Consider the following 19126-nt stretch of genomic DNA (forward strand, 5'->3'; position numbering starts at 1 on the left):
AAAAAAGTTAAAAATTTATGTTTCGAACAGTGTTCATTCTCATGAGAGTGGCTCAACTCATTTCAATTTTGAAGATTTGAGATTTTAGTGGGTGCTGTCCAATCGGATGTTATTTCTAATGTCTACTCATCCAAAATATCATAGAAGTGACACAACTTTATAAATATATCCAGCACCACTATTATTTTCCCAACAATAATAGTATAATTGTTCACATAAGTAACCTTACAATCTCAAAAAATACATCAAGGTTTAAGACATGGACAATTTTTAAGATAAAAACACAGAAGAAATGCTTTATATATTTGATAAAGATACTTCTCTTTTAATTAGTAGATTGAGTTTATATGAGATGAGTGTGAGTATTGAGAATGTGTGTGAATTATAATTTTATAAGAAAGTGATCACTCTTTGAGATTCATAGCAAATATACTTTTATTATGTGTGTTTAAAATAGCGTTCATCACATTAATTTAATTATGACTAAATATTTATAAATAATGCTACGACCACACTGAAGCTCATCCCTCAGCTTCTCTTTTCCACCTCTGTTAGAATCTAGTCCGCACACTGCAGTTTGATTGAGTCGTACAAGTGACAAAAGATTTAATTGTAATTACGTGGAATAAAAAACAACCCTGATTTAGCCAAAAATTGAGGGACAAGAAGAAACCCTGGGTTTGTCAGTGAGGCAGTTTCCTGGACAAGAAGAGAGCTGAGGTTAAATTGTTTATGTGAAAGTTAATCAAAGTTGAGAATTGAGATAGTGCATCTGTTATATTTAGTTTAGTCATTTTTCAATTTATTTGGACATTGTGCATTCTTATTTCATTCTCCGCGAGATCAAGCATGGCCTCAGAAAAAAGTTTTATTAATTTTCATTGTGGTTGGGACAAACTATAAAGGCAAATGAATCATCTCTGGTGGGACGGAGAGAGTACTATATTAAAACTAGTTGTGAAGACAATTCCTCAAAATCGAGCTGGGTTGACACGGCCCTAGCCAGAAACATTAGAATCAACCAAACCCAGCCTCGGGCCCGGTCTGTTTTTTGGCCAGCTCTAGTCCCTGATCTGACCCTCCAACAATTACCATGAGTATGATAATTGGTACATCAGAGGTACATTCTTTATTGTCCTCTCATATTAATAAAAGTCATCTCAAACACTCCAATGCCCGCAATAGAGATATGAACTTTCTAAAACTCAGACGAAAATTCAATCCTTGAAGGTTGAATTATCTAAACCAAATAGTAACTTTTACTTTCAGTTCAATCACATACTGGATTGAGAAATCATGGAGTATAAAATTGTAACAAAAATAGAAGTTAATAACACATTGACACAAAAGGCATCATGCCAACAATTATTGTTCATCTTCTGAAGTTACAATCTTAATCCAACTCTGAGCAGTATAACTGCAAATAGAGGAACTACAAAAAAGGAAAAGAAGAAACAATGATCTAGCCAGTCCAAGAGTTTTAATACTACTCAACAAGAAAAAGGGAAGCTTCTAATGGTACATTCGGCAGGCACTACTTATCATCTCTACTTCTGAAATCAAAATTAGGACAGTCTAGTATAAACTTGCCATTTCTCAAGACAATAATCGTGCATCAAGCGACGGCTTCGAATTTTATGAGTACATAACACCCATCTTCTTGGCAAATTCATCATCATCTTCTTCCTCCTCATCAACGTATTCCTCTACAGCATCTCCATTTTCGCCATCATCATACATTACATATTCCTCCTCACCCATTTGCTCATAATCGAACTCCTTGTCTCTCTGCTCATAGGGTTCAGATTCCAGACCCACTCCATCATCACCAAGTTCTCCATCTTCAGCTTCTGGCTTGCTAGGAACAGATTGCTGGTCAGAACTAGAGCTGGCTAGCTTACCCTCTCCTGCTTCCATCGTGTGAACTGAAATAGGCTTATCAACCTCCTTGTGATTTCCAATCGGAGTAATGTGCCCATCAGTTGCACCCTCTTTTTCTTCCTGATTTTTATCTCCTATGACACTTTCAATGCCCGATGAATTCCTACCCACGGCAGTTCCACTAGTTTCACGTCTCTTCCGTTTTAGAATCTCTTGTAGTGGCTTAGGTCCTTCAAATGAAAGATCATTTTCACTCTGTTGATGCCAATCATTCATCTCACTTTTTCTCTTGCCAAGTGCTTGTTGATCAGTCACATGCTGCCTACTAGAATCAGCATTTTTCTGGTTCTTCAATTCTGCTAGGCTTTTTGGTTTAGCAAAATCCCCATTATTCTCACCTACAAAGTCTCTTCTTGAGTCTGGACCTCGATAATTCTTTGCACCATCATTAGAAGCTTCTTCAGGCCTTCCTTTTATTCTGTCACGGATCCTTCCTGATTGTGATGCAATACGATCAGTAGTCCTAATCATATCCCTATTGTTTGGAGAAGGCGATCTTTCAGGAAGTCGTATTCTCCCTCGAAGGCGACCGCCAAGAGAATTCTCCCGCAAGGTATTATGTTGCTCATCCCTATGTGAACTCCTGTATGTTCTATCTCTTACATGCACATCACGGTCATGTTCATGACTAATGACAGATCTTAAACCATTAGGCCTCTTATGCTTTGCTAAACGGTGCCTGAGATCATGTTCATCAACTTGACCATGACTCTCTTGCCGACCATATGGCCTCCTTTCATGATAAGACCCTCCAGACATCCTCTCAGAAGTTCTGTGCTGCTCCCAAGCATACTGTCCCTTACGGTGTTCCAGTGAGTCGTAACCATGACGACCCCGAGAATTTTCATCATCAACAGCAGCAATCAAGCTGTAATCAGCAGAGCGGCCAATTTCATATTCACTTCCAGGTTCATGTTCTCTCGACATCCCGTATCGATCTTCACCTGGATAGTACTCAGAATCTCTTCCATCATCATCTACAAGAACATCAAATCCAGGAGACGGCTCCCTTGAAACTTCCTCTGCATCATTATTGTTCATGCTTTCAGGTTCATCCAACAGGTGAGATTGCTGAGTACGATTGGACCAGCTGATGGGGTGCCCGTTAGATACAGGAGTAGAGGTCCTGTACCCGGAGAATACATTACTGACTGATGTTTGTGGAGCCTTCCTGCTTACAGCATATTCATATCTAGGAGCAGTAGATTCCACTGCAGCCAGTGGTTTTGTCCGTGTAGTATCATTGAGTGATTTAGCTACATTTATAGGTGTAACCTTCTGTTGCAAAGTCTTGTCAACTCCACTGGAAGGGTTACTTATATTCGCAGGTTCAACAGCAGATCCAGTTGCTGGAACAGGCATGGATTTGGTATTTGAGGCACTTGGCGCATGAAGAAAAGGACACCAATCACCTTTTAAACAGTGCCCTTTTTGAAAAAATACGCATGGCGCAGCTGGCTTGGCGAAGGCAGTTGGGACATGTGATGGACCTGGAACAGCCTGAAGCACAGGTGCAGAGGGTCCAGTAGATGTTGGGCCTTGGGTTCCCAGATATCCTTCAAGAGGCTGGAGAGCAAAAAAGTAAACAGATAGAAGGGTTATCAAGCGACACAATGTAACAAAATACCAGATACATCATGTTCAGGCTCATCCAGGACAAGTCATAACAGAAAGGAAGTTATCTATATAAGGAAATGTATCAAACTAACCGGATGACGGAATGCACATTTCGGATTCAAGCAGTTACCATTCAACCAGTACCAACAGTCCCTTGGATTTACCCGTGCAACATCACTATGGCGATACTCACATTCGCTTCCCTGTCGGAAGAACTCAGATATGTAAATAATTATTGAAGTAAATGTTATTCCATGGTACGTGACATCATCACTACACTCGATCTTTGAATGTGTAAAACTGAATTTAAAGTAACTTCTGATCCAATTAGAAATAAGTGCGTATACTGGTAAAAAATGCCAGTTGATTACTGTATGAACAAATTTTCTAAGGGGAACACTCTGAGGAACAGAAATCCCTGAACTACAGCATCAAAAATTGACAGCCATGAATAAGCTGGGCGACAAGTTGGTTTTTAATACAGGAATAGGTCCAGACAAAACTTTACCCAACTCCCGCAAGGATAAACTTACTAGTTATGAAGCATACACAGACCACAATCTACACTCATTTTCAGCAAAGGGATCCATTGTTGTCGTGGGGGAGTTTTCATAAAATGGGTTTTATCTACTAGCTTAGCAGAATCTTATCAAATGACTGGCAAATGTAGGCCCTAAGAAATCAACGAATTTATCTGTCACACGTCGATATAAACATTTTTCTGCCATGATCACAAAAATCAATAAAGGACCTAACCAAAAAAATGGATACACTGTCACATATTTTACAGGTAATAAGTCATAGTACATCCAATAATAGACCCTCATCCCTTCCTTAACCCAAGCATGTGGTGAGATGAGTAAATTTAATGACAACATCGAATTCTAATGCACACCAGATCAAGATCATAAAATGCTAGAACAAATAGATCAAAACAATGTATGTAAAATTCGTCAATTTTGTCAGGGCCAAACTAAATGTCCACATGCAATATCCTAAACCGAAATTAACCAACATTTGGAAGTGAATCATAAATTAAGACCCTAGGTTCCACTTAATTCCAACAATCTACGGAGAAACGATTAAAACCCTCCCCAATGAAGATCTAATTCCCCGAAATTCGTGTTGTCCTTATTCAAATATATAATACTCGGAGCGTAGAAAATTAAAAGAGAAAATTAAAAAATATATATATGGAAAGAAAAAGAGACGCAAAAAAGGACCTTTTTGCAAGTTAAAGGCGAAGCAAGAAAGTAAACACAATCGGTGTTCCGCTTGAGCAGTTCTTCCTCAGCGGAGGGAGGCTGAGACTGGGATTGGGATTGGGGCGCAGAAGTCGCCATTTTTCGATCCTTGGGCAGCTCGAAGATGAATAAAATCAAATGAATTTATGTGTTAATCTGATGGATCTAGGGTTTAAATCCTTGAGGCGGCTGGTCTGAGGTAGGGTTCCTCCTAACAGTGATTCCCCCCCTTTGGCGGCATCAAACACAGGCTCCGAGCACGATTGCGAGGATGGAGAAAGTGAGCAAGAAAGAGGGAGAGAGATGATGACGCTGAGATGAAATTAAAATAGAGAGAGACGACATGCGGTGTATGTATGAGTGTTTGTAGTATCAGATCTGCTTCCTTTTTAATCTCTCTTTTCTTTTTATTCCGTTATTAATATATTTATGTATGTACTTCAACACACCATTTAATTGTAAATTCAAAAATAATTTGGAATTCAATTACTGTCTCAATTTATTTAAAAATCTGAATCACATTTGAATTTTAGTTATTATCAGTTGTTAATTTGTCAAGATCATATGTTCGAGTATTCTCGTTTATTATTGTGAACTATTCAAGTGGGACTCAGATAAGCAAGGAGTAGTTAGTTTACTTTTAAAAAAATCCAACCATTTTTTGTGACATCATTTATCGATACAATAATAGTAGAAGAATTTTATTTCCCGTTTCATCAGTTAAATTCTATCCGGTGCTAGTTATTCAAAATTTAGGTATCTATGTATCTATGTCACATTTTTTATAGAAATGAATATTTTTGCACAAAATTCACAAATAGTCTATGGAATTTATGGGTTTTTTTCCCTCTTTGGTTGTTAATAGTTCTCAAATTGAGATTCATCGTCAAGATTAAGTAAAAGTTTACGTCACCATATCTAAAAATTGCGACCGTATTCATGGCTCTACATTTTATGAAAGCTCAGATGCTCTTAGCATCCAAAATTATACTGTCATTCATCTATTGATTCTATTGCTATCCATTAATCTTGTTTCTTATTTATTTATTGCAATTATAAAATTATTTAATTTAATAAAAATATTATTTTATTAAAATTAAAGAATATGACTGAAATAGTAGAAAATTACATAATTTAAATTTTAAAACATTACATCCAACTTTTCCTAGATATTTTTGATAAATTTGTAGTGAATGTCCAATTGTTCATCGTTCATATGCGATGTGTATTTGTTGTACACATTGAAAAATAGATTATAAAATGCTTCCATGTTCGTTGTATCAAGTAATATCTGAACATCGCCAGTATCTGCTTTTGTTGCGTTGCTCGACGCCACCATCCACTGTCTTCGCTCTTCACACAGATGATGCTTTCTCAACTCCAAGGCCACGCCCCCGCTCCCAACTCCGTCATTACTTGGAAAGTCAAAATGTGACCTAGAGCCCATTTCCACACCTCTTGTAAGTCGGATGTAAGCTTTGTGTTTCGGTTTTGGCCGAATTTCACTGCCTGTCCACTCTTTGAATCGTGAATCTTCTTCCAAGTCTTGACATGCTTGAAAGGCTTGAAATTATTGTCTCGATGGATGGACATTGCCCCTCGGAGAATATCCACATTGTGTAAGTCGTTCCTCCATTCTTTCTCGTAGTTGTTGTAGTCTTGTAGATGGCGCATAATTTTTGAATTTCCGGGTGACTTAGTTTAATACGATTGAATCATCTTATGTGTGCACTCTATAAGTGTACAAAGTTGTACTCAATACTAGCAATACTCTATATAAAAAGCTTTCTCCTTTTGGGGTTTCCGATGATTGAATTCGACTACTATCTATGCATTTAACCGACATAGACAAACTGCAAGCTCTACTAGCTATGCATTAGACACATGAATCTGAGCCATTAAATTATTTTATCAAGATTGCATATGTAAGGGACCTTCAATGACTCATAGTAATTAGATATATATTTAAAATGTCGTGTATTTCGACATGCAGATCCTCCAGATTTAGTTCATGTACTCATAGACGATCAACACATGAGAAGTACTATACCATACTCTCCACATAACAAAAGAGTTTTAGTCTTTGTTAGTTAGTTTAGAGTTATTGGTACTCTTTATAATTGTAAATTTATACTTTTATTTGTATAGGAGTAATTTATTACTTAAATTTTGTAATACCATGCAAATATTACTACTACATTTTAAAATTAATGTCAATGCAAATATTCTTTATTTCATTCATTATTTATTGTTCGACATTTAGCTTTTCTATTTTATTTAAAATATATCACGCCAAATTAATTAAAATTAAAAAATCGGAAATCACTGATTTTGAAATGAAATCGATAAAAAACTGGTGAAAGATTGTCGGGTCATCGACTTTGAACTCGAACCACAAGTTTTGGTTCAAAATCAGAACCACCTTAAACATTGTCGGGCCACTTGGGGTTTTAGACTATCTCATGGTAGATTGGTGCGGTTTATTGGGCCGAGCTGGATTTGAAACAGCGTAGACATATTGCCAACGAATTTACAGTCCGTCCCCATTAACCGCTCGGGCATCGACCCAGGAAGAATCCTTTTACAGATTAGGTATTTCACACGGACCAAAACCTTACCATCAAATAGAAAAACAAATTAATGAAATTTTACCTCAAAGTAATAGAAAAAATTTCAGTTAATCAAGCCAATACACTTAATTATATGAGTTCACCATGTAGAGTTGCGGTTATTATGTTTGTTTATGATGAAATGACACTCATTTATATATACAAATGTGAATTGTCTTGATTGAGAAAACACAACCTATATTTTCTTACATGAATGTAGTTTTAAAATCGAAGGTATAATGTTGGAGTAAAAAAAGTTATAATCCTTGTTATTAGTCGAATGCATAAGGTTAGAGTAGGAAAGTTATAGTATGAAAGAAGTTTAATCTATAAGTAGCCTGAATCCGAATGAATTAACTCGAGATTAAGTGGGTAAACCAGATTGACATCCATAGATGATAGTAGTACTATATATTTCAATGTGCTTCGCTGCAGGGCATTTTGGGTAAACTAAACATGGTCAGAGCAATTTAAGCAAATTAAATTTCTTGAGGCCCATATTCATATTTCCATGGGCCAAGCTTTTTAATGATATGTGGGCTCCAACGGTATATACGGTGCTTCACTGTACCTATCTTTTATTTTGTAGTAGTATATTTTAGTTTTTTAAGATGCTTACTTTTATACTTTGTCTCTGTATTGAAAGATCATTTTTTTTAATTGCTGGTTTACTATTTATATAAGAATATTTCGTCAATGCTCCGACTAAACCTTCAATTTAAATTTTATATACCTCATTTACACATTTTATTAAAATTAGTAAAATTTATTAAATTTTCATACATAAAAGGTCGTTATAGTTCAAATTAGAAGTAAGTTTCCACCAGTAGTTATTTTTCGAAAGCTTTTCTTTGTATGCTAGATTTCCATTCAAACCTTTACAACATTTAAATTATTATTAATGCATAGCAGTAATTTATAAAATGATATTAATGTGTAGTAAAGAATAGGGAGGCCAAGTTGATATTTGAGCGTAGTGTGAGCGACACTATTCCACGTAGGAGAGAGTCCAAAAATTTAGTTCTTTCTGGTTTGGATTCTATTCTCTCCCTACGCATTATAATATATCTAAATTGATTCAATATTTTAGGCTTAGATTTGTTTTCCTTTTTTATTTCTTTTTGTACTTATACAAATCTATTCGACCTATTTTATGAAAAATTATACCCTTCACATGTTTCCTCTATCAGAATTTTTGAAGTATCCTCTCTTCCTCTCTGGACTCTCTACCGAGTTGCATCAAATTTGGTCAGGTAATATTTTAGTCTATTTGCCTTATGTTTATTCAATGTAGGGAAATTATAGATTTTGTAGTTAAAAAGTTTGGTCTCTGGAGAAATTTAGTAAAACAACTACTGTGTTGCATAAGTTTTTAGTTCAGAAACTAATTAAACGACATACGTGATGTTGCAAATACTAAATCAACCATTAATCTTTAGTTTTATTTAGGTTCTAGTATTGTCTGCTACTTATTTTTTTTATATATATTAATGTTTTTGTAAATTTATTTTTTAGTCTAAGGAGTGAAAATATGAATGATGAACTGCATATTCCTCAAACTGCGAATGATCGAAAGCCAGAAATTGGAATGAAATTTGCATCAATAGATGATGCGTTTGAATTCTACAACCAATATGCACGTGAAGCTGGTTTTAGTGCAAGAATAAGCAATAGCAAAAAGAATAAGATGACAAATGAAGTTGTTTGGAAACAATTTGTATGCTTTAAAGCTGGCCAAACTGATGAAGCCCGCTCAAAAAATCGAGCATCGTCGAGTGGTGGCCCGATCAAGAAAAGAGCTCGTGGTGAAGTTAGAACTGATTGTAAGGCAAAGATCTCCATTGTCAAACAACAAACTGGACCCTATTGGAGTATTAGCTTATTCACTGAAGGTCATAATCATGACCTTTCTACTCCTTCAAAGGTGCATTTACTCCGTTCACACCGTAGTGTCTCTGCTGCGAAGAGAGTGTTGACACAACAATTTTCAGAAGCTAATATACCGACTTGTCAGCAAATGCAACTAATGGAGATAGAGCATGGGGGGCCTGAAAGTGTAGGTTGCACTGAAAGAGATATCAGGAATCTCGAGAGAGATATGAGGGATGAACAGAAGGGGATCGATGCCGAAACTTTGGTAGAATTCTTCACATCTGAAAAGGAGAAAAATTCATCATTTTTCTTTGACTATGAGATAGATTCAGATAATAGGTTCAAAAGATGTTTTTGGGCAGATCATAAATCAAGAAGTGCTTATAGTATATTCGGTGATGTTGTTGTTTTTGATTCTACCTATAATACTAATAAGTACGGAATGATTTTTACACCGTTCGTAGGAGTAAATCATCATCATCAAACAATTGTTTTTGGCTGTGGATTTCTAAGTGACGAGAAGACCGAATCATATTTGTGGCTGCTTAATAAGTTCATGGAAGCTATGCCAACAGGTGCACCGAAAGCAATCATCACTGATCAAGATCCTTCTATGACGAAAGCACTTGCACAAGTTTTGCCGCAAACAGTACACCGTTATTGTTTGTGGCACATATTGAATAAATTTCCGGACAAGATTTCAGCAGTGACTTTCCGAGAGCATTATCAGAGCATAAAAAATGTTATAAAAAATTCTACTTCTCCTGAGGAATTCGAGCATGGTTGGAAAGATGTTATTAGATCTGCTAACTTAGAGCAAAATAGTTGGATCTTGTTGATGTATGAATTGCGGCATAAGTGGGTTCCGGCATACTTTAGTCATGTATTTTTTGCTGGGATGTCAAGTAGTCAGAGATCTGAGAGTTCACATTCATTTTTCAAAAAGTATGTCTCTCACAAGAACTCATTGATGGATTTTATCACTCGATTCAACCGAGCACTAAGACACCAAAGACATAATGAGTTAGTTGCTGATCATATTGACATGAATGAGCATCCCAAAATCAAAACAAATTGGCCGATGGAAACGCAAATGGTTAAAGTGTACACGAAGAAAAAATGGACGGAGTTTCAAGATGAAATGAGTCAAAGTCATGGTTACTTTGTGGAGCATACCACTACAAGAGATGATATCATGATTTACAATGTGGTAAGTTTTCAAAGTTCCTCCTCAAAACCAAGGCAACTCATGCATGATAGACAAAGAGATCATATATCTTGTAGTTGTGGAAAATTCGAGTTTGATGGCATTCCGTGCAGACACATGCTAGCTTTCTTCCGCATTAGCCAAATATTTGAACTACCTGAGAAGTATATACTCAAAAGATGGACGCAAGAAGCAAAGATTGGTGTTGTTTATGCACTAGATGATGAAAATACCAATGATGATCCAACAAGACTTTTGATGACACGACGCTCCAAATTATCCTATAAGGCTTCAATATTGATTGATTATGCATCTTTGAGTGATGAGGGGACAAAGTTTTTGAATGAACAACTTGATTCCTTACATGGCAAAATCAAAGAGATGGGTGCTAGTTCAACCACTGTGCCCAGTAGTCAAACAAGGAAGAACTCAGATAAACCCAGAAATATTGGCGATCCTTCTAATATAAGAACAAAGGGATGCGGTAAAAGAATGTTATCGTCAAAAGAGAAGTCAACTTCAAAGGCTAGAGCTTGTCATGGATGTGGACTAAGTGGAGTATCACATGACAAACGTAATTGTCCAAAATTGCATGACTGGTACGTGAATATATCGTTGTTGAATTTTATCATTTATATTTTATGGTTGTTTTGGTAATCAATCAATTTAACTTTACTATTTTCACTCTTGTCTTCAAATTTCAGATTAGTCGTACACAGTGGTTACGGCGGCAATGGTTTTGCAAACGAAAAAGACTAATCTCCATAGTTTTATTGAAATTATTTTTTATGTTGTCTCTGTGTTGCTGCTAAGAGAATACTATGAGAACACGTCTAGTTTTTTTATGAGATTAATCATTTGTTTTCATCCCCTCTATGCATTAAATTTGGTTTCATGAGATTGGTCATTTATTTTGTGAATTTTTATGGACAAAATATGTCTCCACAATAATTGAACTGAAATACTCGTAGGTAATTTTGTACAAAACAAACATAAAGAATAGACAATTGAAATAATTAGCAGAGGAACTTCAAAGCTAATGAATGGAGTAGTGCTAAATTTAGATGCTACTTTATTTGATCAGAAACTTATTACAAGAATGAGATTTCTGTAATGGTGATCAACAATAATTCAGTTATTAAGAGTCACTTATATCATGAGTGATGAAGAAACCAATATAAGTAGTCTGCTTTTGGAAGCTGAACATTCATTTCATGCCCAATCTTCAATATCAATTAATAGTTTTGCAGATTTGGAAGAAAGCATAAAATCAAAACATCAAACACTAAAACATGAGCCAGTGACATATAAGCGTATAACAAAACCGAAGGAGTATCTCAATATTCAAGAGTTACAGTAATTTGATAAGTGCATATTTCTTGTTTTTTGCTACACTCATGCAACAAATTTTAGACTATACATTGCTTTCCATCCTCTCCTTGATCAAGCAAAGACACTTCCTTTACAGCAAAAAAGAATCCGCCACTGCATCATAGAAAATTACGAAATTACTTCTTCCCGAAATTACATACTGAACTGACAAAGATTATTGAGAGAATTGACTGACATGTTATAAGTAACCACTACTGGCAACTACTCCTTTGCTAACAAAAGACTAAAGTTCACCACTAGTTTTATGTTTTATTTTTACTTATTTAGGTTTCTCTTTGAGTAAATTCAGAGTAACATCAAGATCCTCCCAAAACTATGACCACAACTAATTCCAGTCTACCATCAGCAACAACACACTTCACCTGCTCGGATTACATACACATGACGATACACTCTAAATCCTAGAAATTCAATAATGCAAGCAACAAATACTCAAAATAAAGTACTTACTCCGCAATTCCTTCATACACATATCCAAATGTTCCACGCTCCAAAAGCTCGCCCTTCTGCCTGTCATGAATAACGCGCCCATATCTGTCATTAGATGAAATGCACAAAGGCTCAGTCATGGAACTTGAGGAATCATCCTCATTTGAAGAGAAAGAGCAAGACTTTGATAATGCACGGTTCTCTTCTATTGTCAACCCCCCTATCCTCGCACCCTTCTCTTGCTCGGTCCTATCCCGGCCAACCCCCTCAGTCTCTCCATTATTCGAAAAGAATCTGCTTTGGAACTTTGGAATACAAGGATCACTCTACCGCAAAAAGCCTATTGTTGTATCCCAATCGGGCACCAATATAGTTCGCCGCGCCCCCTTAATTCCATTCATTCGAGATGCTTTTGATCTCACTCTTAACTTGTCACTATAATTTACACCATCATCTAACCTCTTTAACAACCCCGTTTCCCCCAATTTCTTACCGTAACTATTATCTAAATTTCCGACACACAAACCCTCCATTCTGCGATGAATCACATCAATAGCCCCAATTTAACCATCACCATAAGAATATTGAACAACATCATCACAATCAACTTCAATTTCTCTATACAAAGGCTCCAATTTCTTACCGTAAGAAGAAGACCCCACCTTCATCGCCTCATATTCCTCCGGGAAATAGCGAAATCGTCTATTCCAGAAAAACTAACGGCTTCGCAGATAACCTCAAATTCGCCCTCGGTCCCATCCACGCGGAAGCTCGCCGTCTTCGCGGCGTACGAATCCAAGGAGCTCGCACGCTGGGACTCCTTGGGCGCGCCCGAGCACTGCCGAATTGATGTCTGATCCCGCCGTGACCAGGTTCTGCGGCGAATTTCCGACAAACTCTCGGTAGCGATGCAGAAAAAAATCGAAAGAGAAGAAATATATCCAAAATTCTGAAATCTAAAAGGAGAGAGATAAAAGTATGAAGAGAGAGAGAAAAAAAATAAAATAAAATCAGGTCTCCCCCTCTCTCCTACGTGGAATAGTGTCGCTCACACTACGCTCACACAAGGTGGGCAGCAGAACAGTCTCAAAAATCAAATGCTATGTCTACATATATATGTGAAATATTCTCTCCATCCTAATTATACATACTTGTTTTTTAGGATATTCCGAAATATATTTCTTTTTTTGTTAAACAATACTCTCATTATCCCTAGAATATAGACAACATTTGAAATGACACGGTTAAAGTAAGAGAGATGGAGAAAAACTTATTTGAATATTGTTACTATTAGAGAATGAGACACACACACCTTAAAAACTTTCCTTAAATAGAATTGGTCTATCTTTAAGGGACATCCCAAAATAACAAATACTACCTCCGACCCATTCAAGATGTCCGCATTCTTGAGTAACACGAGATTTTATGAGGAGTTGTTAAATGGAGTAAGTAGAAAGAAAAAATAAGTTGAATATTTTAATAAGGAGCGGGGAGAGAAGAATTTATTTTCAAATATAGAAAATGGACATCTTGAATGAGACATACTAAAAAGGAAAGGTGAACATTTTGAAAGGGACGGAAGAAATATGATCTATTTTTAAGAGAAGAATGGAATACAATATTTATGAAATTATTTATTAATACTCTCTTCATCTAATTCTTTGATTGAAAATTTCAAATTAAATGATCATCAAAATAAAGTACTACTGCTACTTAGTAGCACTAGGTATTGTACAATTCTAGTCCCACTCAATCCTTGTGGAAATCGCAATCAATAAATGCCTTAGTTTTGTACTCCTATCAATTAACATTTTTTTCCTTATGAAAGGTCAATATTTTATTATGAAATTTGTCAAAGAGTGGTTGAGAGTGGTAAACGACAGCGTTACATATATGAAATCCATTGTGATTGCAATTTTATAAATAAAGAAAGATAGAAAACTAAGCCATACAATAATGAGTAGGAAAACTAAATTTGATTAATCTTGAGAGAAGAAGAATCACCACTTTTATTCTCTCTTTGTAAGGGTTCGGAAATATTGGTGGTTGAAGTAGGCTCATGAGTCATGACCTCCACATCTTTTCTTTTCTTTGTCTCAAATTTATTTATGTAAAAAAAATTGTTCATTTAAACACACTCAGATAAATTCGTTATTGCAAGTGTTGTACACATTTAATACACAGCTGACATAAAAATTGAGATTGAAGCATCACACAGCATTATTTGGATTGGTCCATGTCTTATTATTGCATTAATTCCAATATGCAAAAAGTGTTGCCTTGGCCGCAAGTAGCACTATTGTGAATCAAATAATATATTTTTAGTTAAAAACTTATTATCTTTATCTTTGTATAATGAATAAATAGTGACCCATGTAACCACTTGCAGATGGGCTCCCAATATAATCTTTTATTTATTTTTAACTAAGTAAGAAACTTTAACATGTGCCATTGTTTTATTAGGAATATTCTTCTATAGTGCGATAAAAAAAAGTTGACAAGGAAAAGTAGTGAATTCCATAAGGCATAATCTTAAATTAGAGACTATAATTAATATAGTCATAAAGAAGCAAGTTTTGATGATTGCCAACTATGAAACATTCATATAAAATTTGGTACTTGCATATATGAGTTGGAGTAGGGCCACTATTTTAACTCAAGGCAATTTCCTTCAAAATCTCAGTTTTGGGAAGAATCTTGCATTATTCTCTTCTTTATCTTCATATCTTAGCTTTGGACCCCATAATTAACTACTACTAGTATTGATTTGTGTTTTGATTAGCTTTTCGTAAAGCTTGGATATTAGTTTCAAAAGATGAATTATATGTTTCTTAACGTTCCATCGTGACAGAGGGGCTTTTGGCATATGCCACACCTTAATTGTTACCAACGTAACGGCATCATAGTCGGGAAAATGTATCATCGATCCGACCACGAGCACGAACTGCGCCAGCATCACCTTAGGACTAGGATTTTCAAGTTCGATCGGTGTCGCATGGTAACATAAACATTGTATAATGCATTAGGACTAAGAATAACAAGATTTTGATTTCGAGAACAAAATAAAGTGAAAAAAAATGGTCAGATTTTGAAACTCCAAATTGTTTTGGTTATTTATCGCATCTGCACCCTAAATCGAAAATCATGGACATGCCATTGCTAATGCATTAGGACTAAGAATGACTAAAACCAATTTATATGAAAACTAATCTCTATTACTGACGTTGTTTTAACCATCTTCAAGCATACACCAAATCTCATTTTTGGTGTGTAGAAAACTTCTCTAATCATATTGCAAATCGAAACCTATTTTTCTATTTTCTATGGAACCATACTAAATATAGTTGTTTACTGTAAATATTGCAAAAAAATTTGTGAGGCATATACTCAAAAATGGTGTAAAATTTTATTTTGATGTAAATGGTTGAAGTAAATTATTTTTGGTGTTACACATGCTTAAAAATAAGTTTGAATTAGTGTAAATTGTTGGAGATAGAAATAATGGAATCATTATAAGTTCAGAATGGACTCAACATTAAACAAAACATGCATATTCAATTTATAACGAATTAAACAAACTCAAATACCTTTATGATATTTTTTCAAGTAAGAGATTGTCCATAATATTTATTTAAGTTAGTATTACGAATTATTCTTTTAGTTATAACCCAAATTATTTACCGACACACCTAATCAAACAAGCCAACGCAAATTAAGATGCATATTAAGCTTTTCGAATTGAAATTTGATAATCCCACCTCAAATTTGCGTACTACGAGTGTTTGCAAGTTTGAATAAATGAACGTGATTCCTTAAATTAAGGTACCTCACCGCTAATCATTTACCAGTTTCTGTAAAGTGCAATAACTGAAAAAAATATTCCTAGCATGCTTATATATTTTCTATTTAATCACCAAAGTTCAAAATTCAATCAAATTTGCCAAGTTTGAAAGTTTCATAAAATTTGGCCACGCCACAACTTTCCCATCCAAAAAAGCAGCGTAACGTCGCTCTGAAGGAGTACTGAATTGCTATTATGTAGTAATTAACAACAAAAAATTAGTCACCAATATAATTAAATTTGAATATTGGGCACTATAACAATTAGGTATTTCCCACTCTTAAATGGAGTAAGGAAAAAATCGCCGTATCCAATCTTCTTGCTAAAATGAGGGAAAAATTCGTGAAACTCAACCACTAGTTTTCGTTTTTATTGGGTTCACTAATTTTCTTATTCATAACCACCATAAACACTCAATAGGAGTAGTATTTTTTTAATCTTAATTTTAGTTCAAATAATTTTTATGGAAGTAGGGACCAGAATCCAATTTGTAATTAAGGGGTGAATAAGATTTGGTTATGGATAAGAGATTAAACAGTTTAAAAAGGAGAAAAATAGAGCCGATGTAGTTGAATTATGTGGGGAAAAAGTTAAGAGTTAGAAAATTTGAATGGTAGTGCGCTCCAACGTTCCAAATCAGTTGAGGATACTCGTGAACAGCTCGCTCGCTCTACTACAAAATCCAAACGGTCAGAAATTTTACATGTGATTTACTTCAATTTCACAATTTTTACCAATTTCTAGTTTTTTCACTGCCCCACTATAAAAATAGGCGACAATGGGGTGTTTTTTCAGACCACATCATTCATTTCATTTTTCCCACTGTCTTGCACAATCATTATACATACAAACTTAACACATACAAAAAAACCTCCCATGCCTCCTTTCCCAACAGCTTTTTCCTAGTACACTTTTTTTTTCTTTTTTTCTTGTAGTAATATATACACTACAAAAAAAAAGATATTATAGGTTAGATCATTTTCTTGAATCTTGCAGCTTTTAATTACACTTGTACATTTCAAGAAAATGCAGTTAGTGATGTGGGCTGTGTTGGTGATGATGCTGGCATTCTTGAACTCAGCTTCTTCACAATCAGAATTCCCAGCTTGCTCACCTGTTGACAGAGCTGCTCTTCTTGGATTCAAGGCTGCCATTGTCAAGGACACCACCGGTTTCCTGTCCACGTGGACGGGGGGCGACTGCTGCAGCGGCGGCTGGGAGGGCGTGGAGTGCACCGAGGGAGGGAGAGTCAACAGGCTGATGCTGCAGAACCCTGATGCAGATGGTGGTGTGTTGATGAAGGGAGTTCTCTCTCCGTCCCTCGGTAGCTTGCGTTTTTTGGAGATATTGATGATCACCGGCATGAGGCGGATCGCAGGGAGGATTCCTGAGAGCTTCTCGAATCTCACACGCCTCACTCAGCTGGTTCTTGATGACAATTCACTGCAAGGAAGCATTCCTTCCAGCTTGGGCCGGTTGAGGAATCTTCAGACAGTGTCCTTGAGTGGGAACCGTTTTAACGGCCAGATTCCACCTGCATTTGGGAATTTGAGGAATCTCCTGCAGCTGAATCTGGCCAAGAATCTGCTGACTGGCCCTGTTCCTCATGCTGTTGGGACTCTCAAAAGCTTGCAGTCTCTTGATCTCAGCTTCAACATGTTGTCTGGATCCATACCAGATTTTCTTGGACAGCTGCAGAATCTGACATATCTTGTGCTTACTAGGAACCATTTTACTGGGCAGATACCGATCTCTTTGTGCAGTTTAGCCCAACTATCTGAGCTGTCACTTGATCAGAATCACCTGGTTGGGAGGATTCCTGCACAGATTAGGAATCTGAAGTCAGTTTCTGTATTGAGATTGGGCTCTAACAAGCTCACTGGTCAGATCCCAGAATCCATTTCTGAGCTGCACAGCTTGTGGAACCTCAACTTGTCCAGGAATCTGCTGACTAACCCTTTTCCTGATTCAGCATTTGCAAAGGGGCTTCCTTCGATTCTGGCTATCGATCTTTCTTATAATAATCTTGATTTAGGGGCTGTTCCTACTTGGATCAGAAACAGGCAGCTCTCTGATGTCCATCTAGCAGGCTGTAAGCTGCGAGGGGCGCTGCCAAACTTCACCAAGCCGGACTCCTTGGCCACGTTGGACCTATCAGACAACTATTTCACTAGTGGGATCTCGAGTTTCTTGGCAAACATGGCAAGTTTGCAGGCTGCGAAGATCTCCAACAACTTGATCAAGGCTGATGTCTCCACAATTAGGTTGCCTGACCAGATTTCAGCTCTTGATCTCCATTCAAACCACCTCTTTGGCTCTCTGTCAAGGATACTGAGCAACACAACGAGCAGATTTATGGAGGTGCTGGATGTTTCCAACAATCAGATATCTGGAAGCATCCCTGAATTGGTTGAGGGGTTGAACTTGAAGGTGCTGAACCTGGCAAGCAACAAGTTATCAGGCCATATTCCCAATTCAGTTTCAAACCTTGCCAAGCTGGAAAAAATCGACATTTCAAGAAACCAGATAACAGGCACCATCCCAGCTAGTCTGGGGTCATTGGTGAAACTGCATTGGCTGGATTTGTCAATCAACGGGCTCACTGGAAGAATCCCCGACAGTTTGCTGGGAATCGAGGCACTGAGGCATGCAAGCTTCAGGGCAAACAGATTGTGTGGGAAGATCCCACAAGGAAGGCCATTGAACATATTCCCAGCAGTTGCATATGCTCACAACTTGTGCTTGTGTGGCAAACCCTTGCCACCCTGCAAAGGAAAAAAGAAGAGAACAATGGGCCAGTGATATGCTGACTCTCTATGCTCATAATCCCATATGAGCAGAAGTTTGATTATCTTTTTATTCATTCGTGAGTTTAGGGTACACATTTTTCAGGATTCTTAGCATGTAGCAACACTTTGCCTATCTAAATTCTTGCAGTGATTTACCATATTCTTCGTTCAAGGACTCGAGCTCA

The 19126-nt window shown here is 36.5% G+C and overlaps 3 protein-coding genes and 1 long non-coding RNA gene across 4 annotated transcripts; 2 read left to right on the forward strand and 2 right to left on the reverse strand.

Annotated features, from left to right (window-relative positions):
• Window positions 1-1338: 1338 nt before the first annotated feature.
• On the reverse strand, window positions 1339-5164 carry LOC125214255 (zinc finger CCCH domain-containing protein 17-like). Its single transcript, XM_048115190.1, has 3 exons — window positions 4782-5164; window positions 3651-3761; window positions 1339-3507 (listed from the first exon to the last, which is right to left on the reverse strand). The coding sequence occupies exons 1-3, from the start codon at window positions 4899-4901 to the stop codon at window positions 1636-1638; spliced, it is 2103 nt and encodes a 700-aa protein (XP_047971147.1). The 5' UTR covers window positions 4902-5164; the 3' UTR covers window positions 1339-1635.
• Window positions 5165-8942: 3778 nt separating this feature from the next.
• On the forward strand, window positions 8943-11249 carry LOC125210360 (protein FAR1-RELATED SEQUENCE 5-like). The gene is made up of 2 exons (XM_048109919.1): window positions 8943-11104; window positions 11195-11249. Exons 1-2 carry the CDS (start codon window positions 8943-8945, stop codon window positions 11247-11249), a joined length of 2217 nt encoding a protein of 738 aa, XP_047965876.1.
• Window positions 11250-11771: 522 nt separating this feature from the next.
• On the reverse strand, window positions 11772-13378 carry LOC125216108. The gene is made up of 3 exons (XR_007175357.1): window positions 12955-13378; window positions 12333-12416; window positions 11772-11975 (listed from the first exon to the last, which is right to left on the reverse strand). It is a non-coding gene; the product is annotated as an uncharacterized LOC125216108 (long non-coding RNA).
• A 3383-nt stretch (window positions 13379-16761) lies between these two features.
• On the forward strand, window positions 16762-19113 carry LOC125211978 (LRR receptor-like serine/threonine-protein kinase FLS2). Its single transcript, XM_048111956.1, has 2 exons — window positions 16762-16841; window positions 17185-19113. Exon 2 carries the CDS (start codon window positions 17191-17193, stop codon window positions 18952-18954), a length of 1764 nt encoding a protein of 587 aa, XP_047967913.1. The 5' UTR covers window positions 16762-16841; window positions 17185-17190; the 3' UTR covers window positions 18955-19113.
• Window positions 19114-19126: the final 13 nt, after the last annotated feature.

Source organism: Salvia hispanica, chromosome 3, assembly GCF_023119035.1.
Source record: "Salvia hispanica cultivar TCC Black 2014 chromosome 3, UniMelb_Shisp_WGS_1.0, whole genome shotgun sequence".
In the NCBI taxonomy this organism is placed as follows: domain Eukaryota; kingdom Viridiplantae; phylum Streptophyta; class Magnoliopsida; order Lamiales; family Lamiaceae; genus Salvia; species Salvia hispanica.